Genomic DNA, 23,142 nt, shown 5'->3' on the forward strand with positions numbered 1-23,142 from the left:
AACATGTTGGATTCAGCTATAAGCAACTTATCATCAAGACCTCTCAGTGAAATTAAAATGAAATCAGTGACCAGGAAGTAAACCAGTGAGGTGACCTACAGAGATTCGGCTTCTCCCCTTTGACCCCTTACCTTCTTCCACAGCGAGGGTTCTGAGGCCAGACATGAAGTGGCCGCCACCATCCAGCAGTTACCCAGACTGCCTTGGTGCAGGTCCCGCGTGCTGATGCCGTCCACAAAGAGACGAGGGTCCTTACACAGCTCCTGAGAGAGAGAGAGAGAGAGAGAGAGAGAGAGAGAGAGAGAGAGAGAGAGAGAGAGAGAGAGAGAGAGAGAGAGAGAGAGAGAGAGAGAGAGAGAGAGAGAGAGAGAGAGAGATTATATTCTAATTTATTATAGGCCCAAAAGTAAACTGGGTGCAACATGCAGTACAGTCAGCCTATTCGATCTAGTTTATCTTGACATGGGGCCATTGTATTTGTCAGGACTAGTGTGTCGATCCAGTTTATGCTTATTTGACTTTGATGTCAGAGCAGTGTAGAAGAGAGAGATCCTGTCCACTTGGAGCTGTTGATCTTAGTTTTGACAGTATCGGGTCACAGCAGAGTTATGAGGATACACACACTCATACACTAACACACACACACACAATCACTGCTACACACACACACACACACACACACACACACACACACACACACACACAGAACATAACCTGTACAAATGTAACTTTAGAAAAGTTATGAACTTAATTTTCCCTTATATGATATCATGTTCAAACTACTGTATGAAGTTTGAAGCTGTCTGGATTTTATAACAGTTCTGATAGCTGAGGAAGGGAAGTTCACAGTGTCCATGTGTCCTGTATCTGTGTGTGTCTGTGAGTGTGTGTGTGTGTGTGTGCGTGCCTGTGTGAGTAATTATATGAGTGTGTGTGTCTCACTGCAGAGTGAGGTGACAGATGTCATCCTATCATTCGACCCCCGGTGGATGGATGCTTAAAATACCTGAGCAGAGCATTAGGAACACACTACCATTAACCCTTTGTTGTTAGCTACCACCTATAGTACCAGGAACGTGCACAGATCGGGCTCAACCAGTCCTCGAGCACCTGCCCTTTTGCCCTTCTACGGAAAAGTGCCCTGTCAGCTCGGTGGAATGTTTTTATTTTGAGTCTCTTTTGATTTTTGGTTTTAATTTTAAATAAAATGATTTGCACATCAAACTAGCTAATTTCATAAGCTCTTGAATATCAGTATTCAAGTCTCCCCGCCCGGTGCCCGCAGTCGGTGGCCACTGCATGCAAGTCAGATGAGTGCCCCAAGAGCACACTCATCTGACTTGCATGCAGTGGCCACTGACAAGTGCGAAATTGTGATTTCTATTCGGACGGACAGACGGACGGACGGACGAACAGTAGACAGATGTTTTTTTGGCATTTTAAAATCCATTTCCTGCAATTCTACACAGTTTGACATTACTTATTTCATGCTTAAAAACAAATAAATTGATGAATAAGATATTCGGCTACTGAAGTGACATCTCTTCAGCTTCCATCCAAAAACAAATCCTGTGAAACGACGTCAACACATACTGGAGGAGTTACTGGCTAACTACAATTGGCTAGCTTAGCTAACGAACTAGCTACGTTGGTCGCAGCGCGCATTACCAAAATTACACATCGAAGAACCACCAAAGGCACACCCCATTTCTGTTTGAAATTGAGGAAGTGGAGGAGTTGGACAGGGGGGGAGACCGACGACGACAACATGTCCCCAAGTGTAGGAGGCTACTTTTGAGTTGGATGTGTCATGTGTGTCTCTCACTGTTAAGGCGCATGCATACTAGGTTCGGTTTGCTCCTAGCAGAACTCGGCTTGGCGAAGTGAACGGCTGCCTCACATAATCCCTCGCATTAGAAAAAGTGGCAATATTAATGTTTGTCCCTCTTGAGGCGCTGTAGCAAAATAGTCCAAAGTAATCTAAAATAAATCAAGAAATCTGTAATTAATTTTGACGTTTTTGCTGAGGAAGTATTAGATGCACAATTTTACATCTAACTAAGAATTGTGGTGCAGTATTTCTCAAGTGAAAAAATTTTGAACGACAACAAACACTTCATCGAAGAATCCCGTCCATCCTGTCCGTACTGTTGACCAATCACCGACAAAGGGGCGACCTGCTAAACACCAAAACACCACAGAATTTAGTCAGAAAATGATAGCTGATTGCCATTCTTTTCCCGATGTCAATAATCTCTCATCGTCTCTAGGCCTAGTAGTCACTGGCACTAGCTGGCTTACAATGTGTGATGATGAGTCAGTGTGAAAATAAATAGGCATATAAATGTTGAAATGTTGGCTACAGAGGCAGTTGTTAAGACACTACCTGTAAGTACAGTATTATATTTGGCAATACAGTCAATGAGGAGGCCCAACATCAGACCTATAGAAAGGTTTATTTAGGATCATTTTTGTGTGTCTTGCATGTACAGTGCATTTGGAAAGTATTCAGACCCCTTGACTTTTTACACATTTGTTAAGTTGCAACCTTATTCTAAAATTGATTTTTTTTTATCCCCCTCATCAATCAACACACAATACCCCGTAATGACAAAGCAAAAACAGGGTTTTAGAAATGTTAGGAAGAAACTGAAAAGCAACTTTACTCAGTACATTGTTGAAGCACCTTTGGCAGCAATTACAGCCTCGAGTCTTCTTGGGTATGACGCTACAAGCTTGGCACACCTGTATTTGGGGAGTTTCTCCCATTCTTCTCTGCAGATCCTCTCAAGCTCTGTCAGGTTGGATGGGGAGCGTTGCTGCACAGCTATTTTTAGGTCTCTCCAGAGATGTTCGATTCCGGACTCTGGCTGGGCCACTCAAGGACATTCAGAGACTTGTCCCGAAGCCACTCCTGCGTTGTCTTGGCTGTGTGCTTAGGGTCCTGTTGGAAGGTGAACCTTCGCCCCAGTCGGAGGTCCTGAGCGCTCTGGAGCAGCTTTACATCAAGGATCACTCTATACTTTGCTCCGTTCATCTTTTCCTCGATCCCAGTCCCTGCCGTTGAAAAACATCCCCACAGCATGATGCTGCCACCACCATGCTTCACCATAGGGATGGTGCCAGGTTTCCTCCAGATGTGACACTTGGCATTCAGGCCAAAGAGTTCAATCTTGGTTTCATCAGACCAGAGAATCTTGTTTCTCATGGTATGAGAGTCCTTTAGTGGGCTGTCATGTGTCTTTTACTGAGGAGTAGCTTCCGTCTGGCCACTCTACCATAAAGGCCTGATTCGTGGAGTGCTGCAGAGATGCTTGTCCTTCTGGAAGGTTCTCACATCTCCACTGAGGAATTCTGGAGCTCTGTCAGAGTGACCATCGGGTTCTTGGTCTCCTCCCTGGCCAATGCCCTTCTCCCCCGATTGCTCAGTTTGGCTGGGCAGCCAGCTCTAGGAAGAGTCTTTGTGGTTGGAAATTTCTTCCATTTAAGAATGATGGAGTCCACTGTGTTCTTGGGGACCTTCAATGGTGCAGACATTTTTTGGTACCCTTTCCCAGATCTGTGCCTCGACACAATCCTGTCTCGGAGCTCTACGGACAATTCCTTCGATCTCATGGCTTGGTTTTTGCTCTGACATGCACTGTCAACTTTGGGACCTTATATAGACAGGTGTGTGCCTTTCCAAATCATGTCCAATCAATTGAATTTACCACAGGTGGACTCCAATCAAGTTGTAGAAACATCTCAAGGATGATCAATGGAAACAGGATGCACCTGAGCTCAATTTCAAGTCTCATAGCAAAGGGTCTGAATACTTATGTAAATAAGGTATTTATGTTTTTTATTTTTAATACATTTGCAGAAATGTCAAAAAACCTGTTTTCGCTTTGTCATTATGGGGTATTGTGTGTAGATTGATGAGGATTTTAACTTATTTAATTCATTTTAGAATAAGGCTGTAACGTATCAAAATGTGGAAAAAGTAAAGGGGTCTAAATACTTTCAAAATGCACTGTATGTTTTACTTGTTAAGACTACATACAACCACAACCTAATATCCAAGAAATTGCCACCCTTGAAGACACACCACTACACTTCCCTTCCCCACTCGTCATCACAAACACATGCTATTTAAATCAAGTGTTTCTTTTATAAACACACACTGATATCCTCAACACGCGCCACACACACTCTGGACCAGGTCGAGTTACTCTGTACTGACGCCTCTGGTCCATTAGAAAGGCTTTAATTAACTAGATCTGGAATAAAACCTGCTGAGTGGATGACTAGAATTAGACTGGGGACTTAGACTGGTGCCTCCTGCCATGGGGAAAGGGCATTAGTGTGTGGTTGTAGACGAAAAAAGAAATTGATGGATTGATTTTTATGGAATAATGTGTTATCAGGATTTACGGTCTTTTATGTATTGCGTTGTCATCAACTCCAATTCGAATGTTTGTCCGTTATAGCCTAGGTCGTTAAATAGCCTGCCCCATATTTGCTAAATACGTAAAACATGTTTACGGTCCACATTGTTCTAATTGCTTTGCTTCAATATAGAAATACATTGTTAAACATAGGCTATAGGCTATTCCTACTGATATAGGGGCTAGGCCTACTGTAAATTGCAGTCTGGACATGGACAATAAGCAAAATTAAATTCACTACGCTATTGTATCGCTGCCTATGTGCGAGGCAGATTCTCAAAAGAATCCAGAGTTAATATGGCATTATAGGAGGACTGAATAGTTTGGAGGTGCGTGTGTTTGGTAATTTGGAAAGGAGTGCTCTTTGTAAATGGGGATGGATAGCCTATTTGAACAAGCTAAATTAAGTCTGCAGGTATGGGAATTGTGAATAATGAAAAAGCAATGAGGGCAAAAACCTCCCAAATATTTCAAAGCACTCTCAGTAGACCATTAAAAAAACTTTTATTCATAGGCTAAAGTTGGCTAATGGCCAGGATGAAAAGATGCACCTATGCAATGCTGATAAACCAGACTTGACTAAGCGGAGGGTAGGCTATGCTTGATTTTTTATCAAATTAAACAAAATGGTGGGAAACCAATTGTATTTTTTTATGTTTATAAATACGAGATTCACCAGCACAAAAGGCACATCTCTCCTTCCATGGGCATTGTGCGTCATGGCAGGATAGGCTGCCATGACGCACAAAATCCATTATCACCTGCGTTATTAAAAACTGCTTTATGTGGGTCTTAAAAATTCTTCACTTTTGCGCTTGTTTTTAAAGGTCCAGAGCAGTCAAAATTGCGATTTCCCTATGTTTTATATACACTGACCATATAAAAAATTTGGGACACCTTCCTAATATTGAGTTGCATCCCCTCCTTTTGCCCTCAGAACAGCCTCAATTCGTCAGGGCATGGACTCTACAAGGTGTCAAAAGCATTCCACAGGGATGCTGGCCCATGTTGTCTTCAATGCTTCCCACAGTTATGTCAAATTGGCTGGATGTCCCTTTGGGTGGTGGACCATTCTTGATACACGGGAAACTGTTGATTGTGAAAAACCCATCAACGTTGCAGTTCTTAACACACTCAAACTGGTGCGCCTGGCACCTACCACCATACCATATTCAAAGGCACTTAAATCTTTTGTCTTTCCCATTCACCCTCTGAATGGCTCACCTACACAATCCATGAGGAAACCTGCAGAAAACGTTATGCTGAAGTACTGAAATTCCCACAGAAGAACATTGTAACTTTCTCTGAACATTCTGAGAACATTACTTTAAATAGAACCATGAGGAAACCTATAGAATACGTTATGCTGAAGTACTGAAATTCCCACCTAAGAAACTTGGTTCTCAGAACGTTATGTGCTAGCTGGGTATCATGCACCATTCCCAGAACAGTGTGGGAAGGTTGTATGCAAAATAACCATAGGACAGCCACGCTCTCACCAAGCTCTAACAAACATATGGTTCTTAGAACATTATGTGCTATCTGGGGACACACCTCAAATATTGCCACCCTCCCACCTCCTCACAACAGCTGATGTTAGACAGGTAAATTGCAGAACCTGGCTTTAGGGCTGGAAAATGCGTTTGACACTTGCGCCTCCTTGGCACCTCCTTAGCACTCATCCACCCACTCTCTCCACTTCTCTCTCCCCTCCATCCCCCATTCTCTCACCCGTGGTCTCTTCCATGTGAGTCCAGGGGGTGGATCTCGTTTGTAGAAGAGTGACAGTGCAGAGGGGGGGAAGAGGGGGTCCTGGAAGAGCTTGCCCCGCCGCAGACACACTCTCTTCAGCTTGTGGAAACTCTGCCCCTGGAAGCCACACACTCTCTCTGGCATACTGAGGATGAGAGAGAAAAAGTAGAGAGAGGGATTGAGAGAGAAAGAGATGGGGCATGAGAGAGGAAACGGGGGAACAGCGAGGAGAATGTCCAATCATTTCACTATTTAGAACGTGATATTACAGTCTTCTCATTCTATTGGTGTCGAGAGTAAGATAGTTTCAAGTTGTTATTGTCACGTGCACTAGTACAGTGAAATGATTTCTTGCTTGCTCTTTCCCAACAATGCAGTAATCAATATCAGTAGTACTATAAAAAATCACCTAAAAAGTCAAGTAGAACAAAAACACACGAGAAATAGCAATAAGAATAACACGAGAAAGTAACTAAGCTCTACACAGATAGTACATTACATGAATGAAAAGTGGGGAGCTGGAAGGGTTAACGTTAAGGTCATAGGGGTCAGGGGGAGGGGACATGAGGTGAGGACACAGTTTGCCATTAGACCTAGCTACTGCCAAGGGGGCAGACACTAGCCAGCAGAGTGTGTATGAGTGTGCATCACTGTGTGTGTGTGCGTCAATGAATGTGTGTGTGTGAATGTGTGAGTGTGTGAGTGTGTGCATCAGAGAGTGTGTGTGCATTAGTGTGTGTGAGCCAGGTGTGATTCTGTGTCAGTGTTTATGCCAGGAGCCGGTGTGTGTGTGGTGTAGGTGGCTGGAGATCTAGTGGTGCTGAGTACCGACACACACATCCACACAGACACACACAGGCCAACATTAGTAAATTACACTCTTGCTTTCCCTCTCTGGGCGCCATGTTAAGGGCAGTTAAAGACGAGAAGCACTTCTTCACATTAACAGTTCTAAAATGATATGGGTAAATGATATGGGTGCTGTCTATGAGAGTATGGCAGAACTGAAAATAACCTATCCTCTGTGTATGACAAAGGTAAGAATGACAGAAGCCTTACTACAGTGTTTCTTTGCAATATAATGTCTCAATCTGTTAATATGTCTTGATGCCCAGTTGTTAACCTGTACATAGTCAAATAAGTAAATAAATAAAATAAAATATTCTAACTAAGTACAGTGAGTACCTGTTCTAGACGGCTTGTCACTGTATCCACTTTGGTTCCCGGTAGGAGCAAATTCCCGGAGCTCAGGTACGTCCCGTAAACCACTCCCTCTTAGTCATAAATACAGTTCCATCTGATTGGTCCAATACAGTATAATGTTATCTGGGGAAGTTAAAAGTCAGGAAAGCCACTTCTGGACTCCCATATATCCAATAGAGGATGTTAGAGAGAGAGAGAAAGAGAGAGAGCGAGGTTGTATGGAGCGATAGGGTCAGCTTCTGTTGTTCCTGTCTGTCTTCTCTGTCTCTAAGGCAACCCGTACAGGCTCGCAGACCAGCTGTAGGTCTTGTGGTAGTTTTCCAGTGTTTATAGTGGCATCTTGATCTCCCTTGGAAAATATGTTCTTTATGTTCAATGGGATTTCCTGGTTGAAATAAAATGTGAATAAAAAGAAAAAGGAAAATAAATAAATGATTTCAGTAAGTGAGCATACAGTCGTGGTCAAAAGTTTTGAGAATGACACAAGTATTGGTCTTCACAAAGTTTGCTGCTTCAGTGTTTTTAGATATTTTTGTCAGATGTTACTATGGTATACTGAAGTATAATTACAAGCATTCCATAAGTGTCAAAGGCTTTTATTGACAATTACATTAAGTTTATGCAAAGAGTCAATATTTGCAGTGTTGACCCTTCTTTTTCAAGACATCTGCAATCCGCCCTGGCATGCTGTCAATTAACTTATGGGCCACAGCCTGACTGATGGCAGCCCATTCTTGCATAATCAATGTTTGGTTTGTCAGAATTTGTGAGTTTTTGTTTGTCCACCCGCCTCTTGAGGATTGACCACAAGTTCTCAATGGGATTAAGGTCTGGGGAGTTTCCTGGCCATGGACCCAACATTTCAATGTTTTGTTCCCCGAGCCACTTAGTTATCACTTTTGCCTTATGTCAAGGTGCTCCATCATGCTGGAAAAGGCATTGTTCGTCACCAAACTGCTCTCAGAGGATGTGTTGGTACCATTCTTTATTCATGGCTGTGTTCTTAGGCAAAATTGTGAGTGAGCCCACTCCCTTGGCTGAGAAGCAACCCCACACAAGAATGGTCTCAGGATGCTTTACTGTTGGCATGACACAGGACTGATGGTAGCGCTCACCTTGTCTTCTCCGGACAAGCTTTTTTCCAGATGCCCCAAACAATCGGAAAATGACTTTACCCCAGTCATCAGCAGTCCAATCCCTGTACCTTTTGCAGAATATCAGTCTGTCCCTGATGTTTTTCCTGGAGAGAAGTGGCTTCCTCGCTGCCCTTCTTGACACCAGGCCATCCTCCAAAAGTATTCGCCTCACTGTGCGTGCAGATGCACTCACACCTGCCTGCTGCCATTCCTGAGCAAGCTCTGCACTGGTGGTGCCCCGATCCTGGCGCTTGCTGGACTTTCTTGGGCGCCCTGAAGCCTTCTTCACAACAATTGAACTTCTCTCCTTGAAGTTCTTGATGATCCGATAAATGGTTGATTTAGGTGCAATCTTACTAGCAGCAATATCCTTGCCTGTGAAGCCCTTTTTGTGCAAAGCAATGATGATGGCACGTGTTTCCTTGCAGGTAACCATGGTTAACAGAGGAAGAACAATGATTTCAAGCACCACCCTCCTTTTAAAGCTTCCAGTCTGTTATTCTAACTCAATCAGCATGACAGAGTGATCTCCAGCCTTGTCCTCGTCAACACTCTCACCTGTGTTAACGAGAGAATCACTGACATGACATGTCATCTGGTCCTTTTGTGGCAGGGCTGAAATGCAGTGGAAATGTTTTTTGGGGATTAAGTTCATTTTCATGGCAAAGAGGGACTTTGCAATTAATTGCAATTCATCTGATCACTCTTCATAACATTCTGGAGTATATGCAAATTGCCATCATAAAAACTGAGGCAGCAGACTTTGTGAAAATTAATATTTGTGTCATTCTCAAAAAAATGTACCACAACTGTACTGTTATTACAGCATGAATCGCAACTCTTAATGTTTGGGGCTATTGCCATTTATTTTAGCTTCAGCCTCTGTGTCTGTGTGTGTCTCTATGTGTGTGTGTGCCTCTCTCTGTCTGACTGCTCTGTGTGTGTAGTCCTGACATGAGCGACGTCGCTTGTGACTTTTTAAAGCGCCTAAGTGTGTTTGTGAATACGTAACAGCGCCTAGAGTTGAGTGCCACGCTGTATGTGTGATGTCCATGTTCAACCTGTCACAACCTGTGCAGCCATGTGCCATTCGTATGTGACTTCATATGATGTGTATGTGTGTGTCGGTTAGACCTGGGTTCAAATACAATTTTTGTCTTTAGCCTGCCTGGATTGCCAGATAGGCGGGGATTGCGACTATTCAATTAAGCCTATTGCGCCGGGATGCTCAATCAAGACCAGCTAAAGTATTTGCGACGATTTTAAATAGTATTGAACCCAGGTCTGGTGGGAGTGTTTGTGGCTGTAACCGTGACAGGGCATCAGTAACATCAGTAGACCTGTGTACCTTTGTGCTGCTGTAACCCTACCCTCCAGACAGACAATGGATACTCCTTCCATCGCTCTGTGACATACTGTAACACACAATTAGCAAGAGCTAGCCACTGTAGCCTCTCACACTGGGGAAACACCACAGGGTTACGTTCAGACATGCTAATGTTTCACCCATTACAGTAAAAACACTCTTCATCCTCTAACCCACACTCTTAGGGAAAATAAGGTGCTATCTAGAACCAAAAAGGGTTATTCGGCTGTACCCATAGGAAAACCCTTTGAAGAACCCCATTTGGTTCCAGGTAGAACCCTTTCTACATGGAACCCAAAAGGGTTCTACCTGGAACCAAAAAGGGTTTTCCTATGGGGACAGCCACAGAACCTTTCTGAACCCCTTTTTTCTAAGAGTGCACATAGGGGACTGTCCCAGGTGCGTAGGACAGAGGGAGCAGACACAAACTAACCAATCAAGAGAACTTGAGACTTAAGACCATGCAAGGCTATAATTGTTAGTGTGTAGGCAATTCCATGCAAAGACACACAGCACATACACGTTAAGGTGCTGTTTGGTTGTCTCTTCATTGAGGCACTTATTGATCTTTCTCTCTCTTTCTCCTGTGCGTGTGTGTGTATGTGTGTATGTGGAGGTATCTCTTACTGCTGGGTCTGCTCCTCTCTTCAGGTCCTCTGGATAGTGTTCTGTCCTCTCCCTGAACCCCATACTCCCCCGGCAACTTTATCTGTGTAAGACCCCTCTCGTCCCTCTCGCTCTCCCTCCTTCTCACTTTCTCCTCTCTCTCTCTCTCTCTCTCTCTCTCTCTCTCTCTCTCTCCTCCCTTCACCCCCTCTCTCTCTCTCTCTCTCTCTCTCTCTCTCTCTCTCTCTCTCTCTCTCCCCCTCTCTCTCTCTCTCTCTCTCTCTCTCTCTCTCCCTCTCTCTCTCTCTCTCTCTCTCTCTCTCTCCCTCTCTTCTCTCCTCTCTCTCTCTCTCTCTCTCTCTCTCTCTCTCTCTCTCTCTCTCTCTCTCTCTCTCTCTCTCTCTCTCTCTCTCTCTCTCTCTCTCTCTCTCTCTCCACCCTTCCCCCTCTCTCTCTCTCTCTCCTTCCCTCTCTCCCTTCCCTCTCTCTCTCTCTCCCTCCTCCCTTCCCCCCATCCGCAGGGGGCACCCACCTCCTCCTCTTCCCCATCCCCCTCCTTTAACCCCGTCATCGCCAGACTGAAAACGGATAATCTCATTTAAATGTAAATAGCTATGTATCTATGTCATGTTGTTCACATTTGCAGCTAACAGCTGGATTGCAGTGTACACACAGGAAACAGTGGGACAGGACAATATTATTGACTAGATACCACTGCAGACTGGAAACGTATGCTCATAAGAGCCTATGTGCAGATAGGATTACAGATGTGATGCTATTAAACTTAACTTATGTCTACCATTTGTCTACCAAATATTTTAGATGCAGGTCTGATGATGTTTCCTAAACGTCCAGGCCATTTTGTGACAAGGGCACACCACCATTTTAGGAAAGATTCAGAGTTGGATGGCATTGAAGCATTGGATGAAATATTACTGTATCAGCTAGTCACAATCACATTAAATCAGTCATCTATTTATAAACCCCACCTTTGCTTATCAATCTACTCACTCCTTCATACCTGTCTGAAGTATCTTCCTTTCTCATAACCAACTGTCAACAAGAATAGCACCACAATGACATGAACCCTACAAACCCTGCTCTGTCATAATTAATCATATTTACACTGCCTATTTATAAATACTGTTTATAAATAAATAGAAGGCCCTAGCTCTAGAATTATAGCACTGACAAGCAGGGGACTCCAAAGCTTCAAACTCACCAACCAATTTCACTTGATAAAATCCTTATGAGATCAAATAAATGCATTGCAATCTTAGCATATTTTTTTGTATTGTTAACAAATAAGCAGGTGGTTACATTTTACTCTGAATACCGTTCCCTACCTTGAGTTTGATGTTTTCAATGCTCGACTAGGTTTCCTAAACCGAATGGGCACGATCCACCTTTTCCCCTTTTGGGTAGTGCCAACTTCTACACTGCACCAGTGCATTGCCATTTACTTGCTGTGAGTCTGAGGGTGTTTGCACACTTTGTCCCTTTCAGACAAATTTTGTGAACTCAGTGCGGTTCGCTTAATTTTTTGGGGTGAAGTGTGAATACTACAAAGGAACTCAGACCCTTCAAAATAGCCCCCGAAGCGAACCGAACTGAGACCATCTCGAGAGGTCGTCGGAGTTCGGTTTGCTTGAATTCCTTGGTCCGGTTTCCCTATGTTGTAAGACAACATCTCACATTGGTGAAAATCACAACATAGGGTACAAAATCTATTCTAGCTCTTAAAGCGGCAGTAGCCTACATTGGGTGTACAATTTTCAATTACAGCATTATTTAATTTGCAGTTATTCTTCTGCTATTTATTCTGTTAACAATCATATTTACGTACATGTTAATAGTATCTTCTGATTACAATTATTATGTCTCATCTTTTAACTAAATGGAATCTATTAGCTTCCAAAATGTAAGTAGGTATATATAATTGTCCGACAACACATTCTGATGGAATTGCTTGTCCTGCACCTTGTAAAAACCCTGAGTACATTGAGTGAATGTTTGAAAGTGAACTGGAAAAAGAGTTGAGTCCTCATTCAAAGGCAAGGGCAGTGTGAATACAAAGAGAACTGAGTTATTTTGCTTCCTCAATATGTAGCTAGATGTAGAAGGCTAATGTTAACTAGATAACGTTACCCATGAAAGGAAGTTAGGCTAGCGAGCAAGCTTTTTAGCCAGGTAGCCTAGGACAACAAAAAAATTAAAGTGTGTACTGTTTGACAGAGTGATAGACAGTTTCTTCAACATGAAAGAGAGGAGGATGGCATTGGCGTTTCTCTACAAGTAGGGTGAGTCAACATGTTTTTTCTACTTGCACGAACGCGAACGCACACATAGAAATCAGAACAATCATGGACAGCCACATCCAATTTAGCTTACGTTGACTAAATTGTTTTCTTTAAGTTGTCACTGTATTAGACTAAGCATAGGTGATTTGATGACGTTGAAATGTTGAAGTTGAAATGTTGCTGGAATAGTGGAGGCAGCTCTTGTTTTCTTTGCGACTTGCGGTAACTCTCTGTGGTTCTAAATCAATAGTTGTGGGCCTCCCGAGTGGCGCAGCGGTTTAAGGCACTGCATTGCAGAGCTAGAGGCGTTACTACAGACCCGGGTTCATTCCCGGGCTGTGCCACAACCGGCCGTGGCCGGGAGTCCCATAGGACGGCGCACAATTGGCCCAGCATCGTCCGGGTTAGGGGAGGACGGTTGCCAGTTGAATGGTGTTTCCTCTGACACATTGGTGCGGCTGGCTTCTGGGTTAAAATGGCGGGTGTTAAGGAACGCGGTTAGGCGGGTCATGTTTCAGAGGACGCATGACTCCGCCTCTCCCGAGCCCGTTGGGGAGTTGCAGCGATGAGACAAGATCGAAATTGGGGAGAAAAAGGGGGGTAAAAAAAAAAGAAATAAAATAAAGTTGTTTAGTGAAAATGTCGGAAACATTAACTTGCTTGACCATGCTGTAGGTCATGTAACTGTTTGTTACATGCAATATGCTTTGTGGACTTCACCGGACAGAGGTTCCTTTCCGGTTTTGTGATGAAATAAAGGTGTGGTTGAATTTATTCTTCCACTGTGTCGTCTTATTGTCTCGGCCTTAAGCCTATATATCTCGGTCGCAAGGCATATGAACTTACAGGTTATAGAGCAAACATCACAGTTATCACATCACATAGGTTGTAATATGACTTTTTTTATGGCTTCCCAAGTGATTTTACCCACGCACCGCTACTGCTCCTCTGTGTCAGTCAGTACGTCTGTCTGTGTAAACCCCACAGTGTGTAAGTTCCTGACGGTGGAGTTGCAGGCAGCACTGGAGAAGACGGGCTGGTCCAAGGAGGTGCTGTAGATGGGAGTGGTGCTGGACACGGGGAAACGTAGATGCAATATCAAATAAAACACCTCGTAAGTGACCTCAGGGATAGTAGTCTAAAGTGGCCCTCCTCTCCTTCAGCTGTGGTGATTTGATAAAACAGGATGGGTCATCTGTCCTTTCAAATCAGTGCCAATGAAGGGAAGGGTTTAAGGAGAAGAAGCCACTTTAGCTTATGGAGAGGAAGAGGCAAGAGGCAATCCTTTCCTTGAGCTCTGCTCTCTTGTTGTAGACTTAAAGTCCTTCTTCAGTAAAAATCTAAATCGCTGGAGGACGTCTTTATGTGATTTGACCACTCATTATGTAACACACCTACTAATGGTCTGTGTGTGTTTCAGGGTACCAGTCGGACCATGGCCACTCTGAAGAACCTGGTGCATAAGAAGGTGAAGGTGGAGCTGGGCCTGCCCTATGAAGTCTGGGACGAACCCTAGGTGGAGATGTCCAACATGAAGAAACAGGTACATACCTGTGTGTGTGTACCAGTGGAGGCTGGTGGGAGGAGCTATAGGAGGATGGGCTCATTGTAATGGCTGGAATGTAATAAAAAGGAACAGAGTCAATTGTGGTTTCCATATGTTTGATACCGTTCCATTTATTCCATTCCAGACATTACAATGAGCCCGTCCTCCTATAGCTCCTCCCACCAGCCTCCACTGGTGTGTACACATCAACATACAGCCCTACTTGAGCAGCATGAGGAGGTTGTTGAGGACTGGTACTTCCACCATCAGGAGGAGAGGCTGGAACCCTTCCTGTGTGAGACGCACGTCCTCAAGACCTCTGAGCAAGGTGAGACACACAGTATAACACTTGCAAAGCAAACTCACACCTAATGCCCACACTCACTCAAATAGACACTTGAATAGAGGCAAACACAACATAGCATGAGTTCACAGAGTGTTTAACACTGACCCTGTTTTCCCTCTAAGACAGACGGTGCAGGAGAACTGTGAAATCACCCAAAATGACGGAGTGAAAGTCTCCCTAACAGGACTACCCCGCCCTCCGTCCCATATGGTCATAAGATCTATGGAGTGGGGCAGAGTTAGAATGCATGGAGCGTCGTTACAATGTTACATTCAACAGCAATAGTAATGTATGTAGCAAACCAATCAACTGAACATTACATTTCCTATCTCTGCATAGACTATCAGCCTTCTGATAGAGTGTACCAAGTCAAGTCTCCCAGAGCTTTCAGTACTTCACCACTCTAAAATCATCTGTGAAGGAAGAGGCCATCTAGCGGTGTCGGTCCAAATGCTTTCACAGATGTGTCATCTTGGTTTACAATTTGCATCGAATCAATATCATCAATTTACACACTCCTGAAGCCACCATAAATGTGCCTTTTCAATAGGTGAGTTGACACTCAGAATGCTACACTATAATGAAATCCACTTAAAATACCAACATGGGGATATCTAAGATGGGGAAGTATAAGAAATTGGAAAACCATTTTACCTTGTCAGTGTTATTGTATGCCCATGTTTTGAATCCTTGTACAACTATATGTAAAATGTTTGTTTCCTTATCCATGTTTCCAAAATGTATTTCTTTTTTTTTTATGTTTAATAAACTCTGTTTACATTACATTTACATTTTAGTCATTTAGCAGACGCTCTTATCCAGAGCGACTTACAGTTAGTGAGTGCATACATGTTTATTTTTTATTATTATTATTTTTTTCATACTGGAATCGAACCCACAACCCTGGCGTTGCAAATGCCATGCTCTACCAACTGTGCTACATCCCTGTTTTTATCATATTGTGTACGTGTGATTGTTGAAATGTATCTGAATCTAGTTTAGCTTCTCATGGGGATTCTACTGTATAGGGAGCAAGAAAAAGTTAATACTGGATAAAAAAAGTTGTGGTACAAATGCATATTATCCATTTCAAAATAATGTAGCAGCTACAAGGTGCATTCAGTTCAATTGAACTTTTGCTACGTTGCGTAACGGTTTGTACTGAAAGACATTTTTCCCCAAAATGTTCTTGAACAGACATTGAGGTACTTTTTCTCTGTTTGGTGGGTGTGGCTGGGTGTACTTGAAGCAATGAGGGGATTCGATGACCTCGCCCGGGTTTCCCGAGTGGGAGGAGTTTGAACCGGGTGAAAAGTGATTGCATTCGTTTTGGATCTGGGTTGCTTCCCGGGCGTGAGCCAGGTGCCCCGCTTTGACCGCCAGCAACGTCGGCTCAAAACAAAAGTGACGTAGGTTAAGCACATAGAGTAAAAACACTTTATCTGCCTTCCCAATGAAAACTCATTTGAAAATGATTTTATGGAAAAGAGATGTACAGTGGGGAGAACAAGTATTTGATACACTGCCGATTTTGCAGGTTTTCCTACTTACAAAGCATGTAGAGGTCTGTAATTTTTATCATAGGTACACTTCAACTATGAGAGACCGAATCTAAAACAAAAATCCAGAAAATCACATTGTATGATTTTTAGGTAATGAATTTGCATTTTATTGCATGACATAAGTATTTGATACATCAGAAAAGCAGAACTTAATATTTGGTACAGAAACCTTTGTTTGCAATTACAGAGATCATATGTTTCCTGTAGGTCTTGACCAGGTTTGCACACACTGCAGCAGGGATTTTGGCCCACTCCTCCATACAGACCTTCTCCAGATCCTTCAGGTTTCGGGGCTGTCGCTGGGCAATACGGACTTTCAGTTCCCTCCAAAGATGTTCTATTGGGTTCAGGTCTGGAGACTGGCTAGGCCACTCCAGGACCTTGAGATGCTTCTTACGGAGCCACTCCTTAGTTGCCCTGGCTGTGTGTTTCGGGTCATTGTCATGCTGGAAGACCCAGCCACGACCCATCTTCAATGCTCTTACTGAGGGAAGGAGGTTGTTGGCCAAGATCTCGCGATACATGGCACCATCCATCCTCCCCTCAATATGGTGCAGTCGTCCTGTCCCCTTTGCAGAAAAGCATCCCCAAATAATGATGTTTCCACCTCCATGCTTCACGGTTGGGATGGTGTTCTTGGGGTTGTACTCATCCTTCTTCTTCCTCCAAACACGGCGAGTGGAGTTTAGACCAAAAAGCTCTATTTTTGTCTCATCAGACCACATGACCTTCTCCCATTCCTCCTCTGGATCATCCAGATGGTCATTGGCAAACTTTAGACGGGCCTGGACATTAGCTGGCTTGAGCAGGGGGACCTTGCGTGCGCTGCAGGATTTTAATCCATGACGGCATAGTGTGTTACTAATGGTTTTCTTTGAGACTGTGGTCCCAGCTCTCTTCAGGTCATTGACCAGGTCCTGCCGTGTAGTTCTGGGCTGATCCCTCACCTTCCTCATGATCATTGATGCCCCACGAGGTGAGATCTTGCATGGAGCCCCAGACCGAGGCCCATCCCAGCCTTGTGCAGGTCTACAATTTTATCCCTGATGTCCTTACACAGCTCTCTGGTCTTGGCCATTGTGGAGTGGTTGGAGTCTGTTTGATTGAGTGTGTGGACAGGTGTCTTTTATACAGGTAACGAGTTCAAACAGGTGCAGTTAATACAGGTAATGAGTGGAGAACAGGAGGGCTTCTTAAAGAAAAACTAACAGGTCTGTGAGAGCCAGAATTCTTACTGGTTGGTAGGTGATCAAATACTTATGTCATGCAATAAAATGAAAAAAATTAATTCCTTAAAAATCATACAATATGATTTTCTGGATTTTTGTTTTAGATTCTGTCTCTCACAGTTGAAGTGTACCTATGATAAAAATTACAGACCTCTACATGCGTTGTAAGTAGGAAAACCTGCAAAATCGGCAGTGTATCAAATACTTGTTCTCCCCACTGTATGTTTCTGAATGATGCACCATGCTGCCTTGTTGACAACATGAAACAGCGGCATAGATTACTGTTCCATTTGAGAAGGGCGCTCCTCCCTCAACGCTTTTGCCCATTCATGTCACAGGCCATAGACCAGTGCACTGCGGATTAGCTTAATTGAACTCCCTCAATGATTGGCATATTTAAAGTGCAACAGCCATGCTGACAGTGTTCCCCAACCCCTTTTTCAACTGGGGTGTATTAATTCAAACTAGAGTTTCTGTTGGACAAATTCAGATAGGTCCCTCCCCTTTTCGTTCTGTTTGCCTCTGTTTTATTCTTAAAAGGTAAACGGTTTCCGTAATAAATACACCCCTGGTTGTTCAGGACAGCATGTTTTCTGTTTAATTGAACTTACCATTAAAGATGCACTATTCAGAAACCGCTCCGCCGTTTCCTGGTTGCTAAAATTCTAATAGTTTCCCTAATTTCAGTTTCTGTGACAAAGGAAGCAAGTATAGTGTAGAGAATCATTGTACTATCAAAACCGCTGTGAAATATATTTCCCATGACCAAAATTATTGTATTTTCAGATGTTTGAAGCTGGTGTACAAAACCGAAAGTAAAAGACTCAAAAATGAAACTTAAGAACAGAAAGCATAGAAATAACGCACATAGGACAGATATACTACTTCTTAGACTTGCTTTCAATGAGAATAACAGATGTATAACTCACATTTCTATTTGAATTGGGTCGGGTTGCCCAAAAAGTTACATATTGCTACTTTAACACAGCCCTGGAGATTTGTACTGTGCTGTGCTGCCATCTTGTGGTATATTTTGAAATTGTCTCTAGAATTGCATTGATAAAATGGTAAAATGTTTAAAATGTTCTGTTATGGGAAAGTGAAATCATCCATAATAGGGTCCATGTGCACCTGCCAGTAGTCTACACTTGATTGGTCACCTCATTATCTACAACAACTTGGATTGGCAAATTAACAATCAGCACTAATTTCTATATCTAAAACTAGGTTTCCATCCAATTGGCTACAGGTTTTCATGCAAATTCTAAAATATGCATAAGGCAAATATGCGCATTTTCCCACTAGTGGTGTGTTTCCAACAAATGGACTTGTTGCAGATAAAATCAGTGCTTGATGACGTAGTGCACACAAAAGTTTTCATGTACCGAATAAAAATCAAAAGTTCAATGTGTTTCCATCGTATTTTCAACTCTACCGATAGTTTTGTCACAAAAATGGTTGCGTTAAAGAGCGAGAATCTTTTTGCCAAACGGCAGTCAAGCATCGATCATCTTGTCACCAGAATCAGACCCTCAATATTTATTGGAAAGGAGTGTCAAGATCACCATGCACTTTCACCACCCTGTGAAGATCACCATAAGTTATTTCATCTGTAGCCATAGCAGCGGGAAGTAGGGGTGCTTAGGGTGCAGCAGCACCCCCTGAAAGAAATATGTCCAAAAATAAAATAAAAGTGCAAAGGGCCTTTACTAGTATTAGCTGACCGACCTCTGTAGGGCGGACAAAAAAGAAATCTGCATCTCTGCTTTGCCAAAAAAGGTAGTTGTATAATTAAGAACAATTTCTTGCAGGATTCAATTGTTGAAATTATAAGAGTTGTTGCCCTATCCCTTTCTCTGCAGTTGTCATTCTAATGGAATCCAGAAATAACAAGACCCTGTCCTCAAACATTTACATCAAAAGGTGCAAAGTTATGGGAAAAGACACAAAACATCCACATCAAATGTAATATTGTTATTGATCAAATAACATGGAAACAAGCACTTTTTGTGCAGTATTAACTTACCATCCTTACAAACCACTTAATGTAAATGTGCATTACTGTATTGTACAGAGGCTGGTCATCTAGGTTTGTACCTGTAGACTTTCCATCACCATGAAGAAAAACAATGCACAATACAGTAACTGAGTACATTGACACATCAAGTTGTATGTGATGATGTGATGTGATGATCTGGCTCAGTTGGGAGAGCATGGCGCTTGCAATGCTAGGGTTGTGTGTTCGATTCCCATGGATGAAAATGTATGCACTCACTACTGTAAGTTGCTCTGGATAAGAGAGTCTCCTAAAATGGAGAATGAATAGACCATTTCAGTTTTCATATAGAAATAAGCATTTGCAAAGTATTTCAAGAAACTGGAAAACAAATATCAAAGACGTATTATCAGATGAACTGTTTTGTACGGATAATTAGGCTAACAGACTCAAGTTACAAATACTGGTAAACACTCAAATACATGTCGTGTTTTTTTTTTATCACAAAAGTAGCGCACTGGGCCTTTACTAGTCCTGTATTAGCAGACTATTACAGATGTCTTTTTTTTTCTGCATACATCGGCAAAAAAATTGCGGCAACCCCACCCCAAACTACTTCATATGGCTATGTCTGTATGCTAATAAACGGTATGGTTTCCCTAGTTGTAGTGGGAGGACCATACAACAAACTGTATCATGGCGTGACTCCAAGTTTACTTCAAAATGATGGGTATTATAGCAATATTTCACATTAAGGCTTTTCCACCACCATTTCTCGCATAATAAATTGTACTGACACAAAAAAAATCCCACGATGTCAAACAAATGATTTATCTGTCTGCATTTATAAAATTGTACCACAACTTCCTGTTTCCATCACAGCTGTCAGATTTGTTTTAATACAGTATGACTTTACTTGCATAAAAACTGTGACAAGGGGAGCATTGTGCACCCTGTTAGCTTTTGTCTCTTGGTTCTGATGGTCTCTGACTTTGTAGCCAAATTGTTGTTTGGTAAACCACAGTGAACCATAGCGGTGTGGTTGCTCAAATATCAATCAGACTGATTGTGAGTCTTTGTACTGTTGTTTTGACGGCCAGCAGTGTTATTATGGGAATACAGGTAGGCCCAATATGCTGTTTACATTGAATTGTGATCTGATGGTAGTACTTTACATCTTGTTTATATGCATGTGTAGGGCTATATGGAGTTGTTTTGGCTGTTTAGATATCCAATTGAATTGTATTATATTTGTCAGAGAGATCTGGACTAGACCTACCCATTACATAAAATTGACAAGTTCTCTCAGTGATTCTCCACTGCAACAGGGATGGTCCGTTTGTGGTTGTGGTGGCCAGAAACATCACCTAACCTCATCTGGACTTGTCCACTGTCAGTCTACAGAGAGGAAAGGGTGGAGAGGGAGGTGGTGATGGATACCCTTTCATCTGAGGGTGAAAGGGACTCTGTGTTGTATGATAACGTTCTCTCATCTTTATACAAGGTGATGGAAGGACGCTCTGGCAGTGTTACAAGGGACAGCATCTACCAGTGAGTGTAAACCACAATTATCTGAGGCCAATATCGCTCTACAGTTGCATTGATGGTTTCCCCCAAAAAATAATGTGTACATTCCTCTTGCAGGCTTAGGATACAGTGTAGATACTCCAGAACTGACTTTGTCCCTTTGGAAGCTTAGGTCTTAGCGGTTCCTCCTCCTCTTCCTATGAAGGTCCAAGGACCCCTATGCGTGGAGCTTCGATTGGCTAGAGGTAGAGATTGACATAAACACATTCAAACGATCCCTTCCTTGAAATAGGCACTAACATAACTAAATTGCTCAAACTTTGGAAGAATCTCAATTGCATTTCATTGACTCCTCGCCTCCTCTCAAAACCCATTGGATGACAAAGTCAGAGGTCTCTACTCCATACCCGCTGACCTTTTATTCCAATGGATTTTGAGAAGGACGCAAGGAGAGAGGACGCGAGGAGTCACGGAAATGCAACTGCAACATGTAAAGTGTTGGTCCCGTGTTTCATGAGCTGAAATAAAAGATCCCAGAAGTGTTCCATATGCACAAAAAGCTTATTTCTCTCAAATTTTGTGCACAAATTTGTTTACATCCCTGTTAGAGAGCATTTCTCCTTTGCCAAGATAATCCATCCACCTGACAGGTGTGGCATATCAATAAGCTGAATAAACAGCATGATCATTACACAGGCGCACCTTGTGCTGGGGACAATAAAAGGCCACTCTAAAATGTGCAGTTTTGTCACACAACACAATGCCACAGATGTCTCAAGTTTTGAGGGAGCGTGCAATTTACATGCTAACTGCAGGAATGTCCACCAGAGCTGCTGCCAGAGAATTGAATGTTAATTTCTCTACCATAAGCCGCCTCCGTCATTTGAGAGAATTTGGCAGTACGTTCAACCGGCCTCACAACCGCAGACCACGTGTAACCTTCACATCCTGCTTCTTCACCTGCGGGATCGTCTGAGACCAGCCACCCGGACAGCTGATGAAACTGAGGAGAATTTCTGTCTGTAATAAAGCCCTTTTGTGGAGAAAAACTCCTTCTGATTAGCTGGGCCTGGCTCCCCAGTGGGTGGGCTCCCAAGTGGTTGGGCCTATGCCCTCCCAGGCCCACCCATGGCTGCGCCCCTGCCCACTCATGTGAAATCCATAGATTAAGGCCTAATTTATTTATTTCAATTGACTGATTTCCTTATATGAATTGTAACTCTGTAAAATCAATGAAATTGTTGCATGTTGTGTTTATATTTTTGTTCAGTATAGTTGGTTTGGCACCCTTCCTTTCACCTGTCAAAAGATTGAAGGAAAGTAAACAAGGAGAGGAAGACACTTTAGAAGATTGAGAGACACCCCTGGTTTAAAACTCTCATCCCTCTCCCATCTGTCCAGACTGGAGGTTTTGCTCCTACCACACAGAGGAGGACTACCCTGTCACCAAGGTCCTGGGAAACCTGTGTACGTGGAGTGGCGGGTGCTGGAGCAAAGCGGCCCCAACCTGGTCCTCACCCTGCAGGAGTGCTGGGCCACCTCCACCCCCAGCCCTGTCAGCCTGCCCTGCTGGAGCTTCCTGGTCCAGGGCTAAATAAAAAAAACATTGTTTGTTTATTTGTCTGTATTGTTCCTGTCTGATGCTGATGACAAACTAAATTTCCTCTCTGGGGATCAATACTTTTCATTCATTCATTCAAAGGGTACTTTTAGATGAATACAATTGTGCCCTCCTGGCATGTCTTTAGTTCAGGGTTTCCCAAACTCGGTCCTTGGGACCCCAAAGGATGCATGTTTTGTTTTTTGCCTTGCCTTAAAAGAAACTACATTTTACATTTACGTTTTAGTAATTTAGCAGACACTCTTATCCAGAGCGACTTACAATTAGTGCATTCGTCTTAAGATAGCTAGGTGGTACAACCACATATCACAGGTATAGAAAGTACATTGTTCCTTAATAACGTAGCTGTCAGTAGAGTCAGAGCTAGAAGGGGGGATGGGGTCGGGGCGGGGAGGGGTCAAGTGCAAGTGCTGGTTAAGTGTTATTTATTTATTTATTCTTTTTTTGGGGGGGGGTTGAGGTGAGGAGGAGGATTGTTTCGATACTGTTTGAAGTAGGGTTTCAGATGTTTTCGGAAGATGGGCA

The 23,142-nt window shown here is 43.0% G+C and overlaps 1 protein-coding gene and 1 pseudogene across 1 annotated transcript in view; one reads left to right on the top strand and one right to left on the bottom strand.

Annotated features, from left to right (window-relative positions):
- LOC121554578 (calpain-5-like) overlaps positions 1-10,616 on the bottom strand; it is a 19,415-nt gene extending 8,799 nt beyond the window's left edge. The window contains exons 1-3 of the mRNA XM_041868198.2: positions 10,512-10,616; positions 6,159-6,324; positions 132-263 (exon numbers count right to left, since the gene is read on the bottom strand). Of these exons, the coding sequence (XP_041724132.2) occupies positions 132-263; positions 6,159-6,323 (297 nt within the window). The 5' untranslated portion in view covers position 6,324; positions 10,512-10,616. The remainder of the gene's footprint in view (positions 1-131; positions 264-6,158; positions 6,325-10,511) is intronic.
- LOC121554261 lies at positions 7,154-14,887 on the top strand (annotated as a pseudogene).
- Positions 14,888-23,142: the final 8,255 nt, after the last annotated feature.

Source organism: Coregonus clupeaformis, chromosome 39, assembly GCF_020615455.1.
Source record: "Coregonus clupeaformis isolate EN_2021a chromosome 39, ASM2061545v1, whole genome shotgun sequence".
Lineage (NCBI taxonomy): Eukaryota > Metazoa > Chordata > Actinopteri > Salmoniformes > Salmonidae > Coregonus > Coregonus clupeaformis.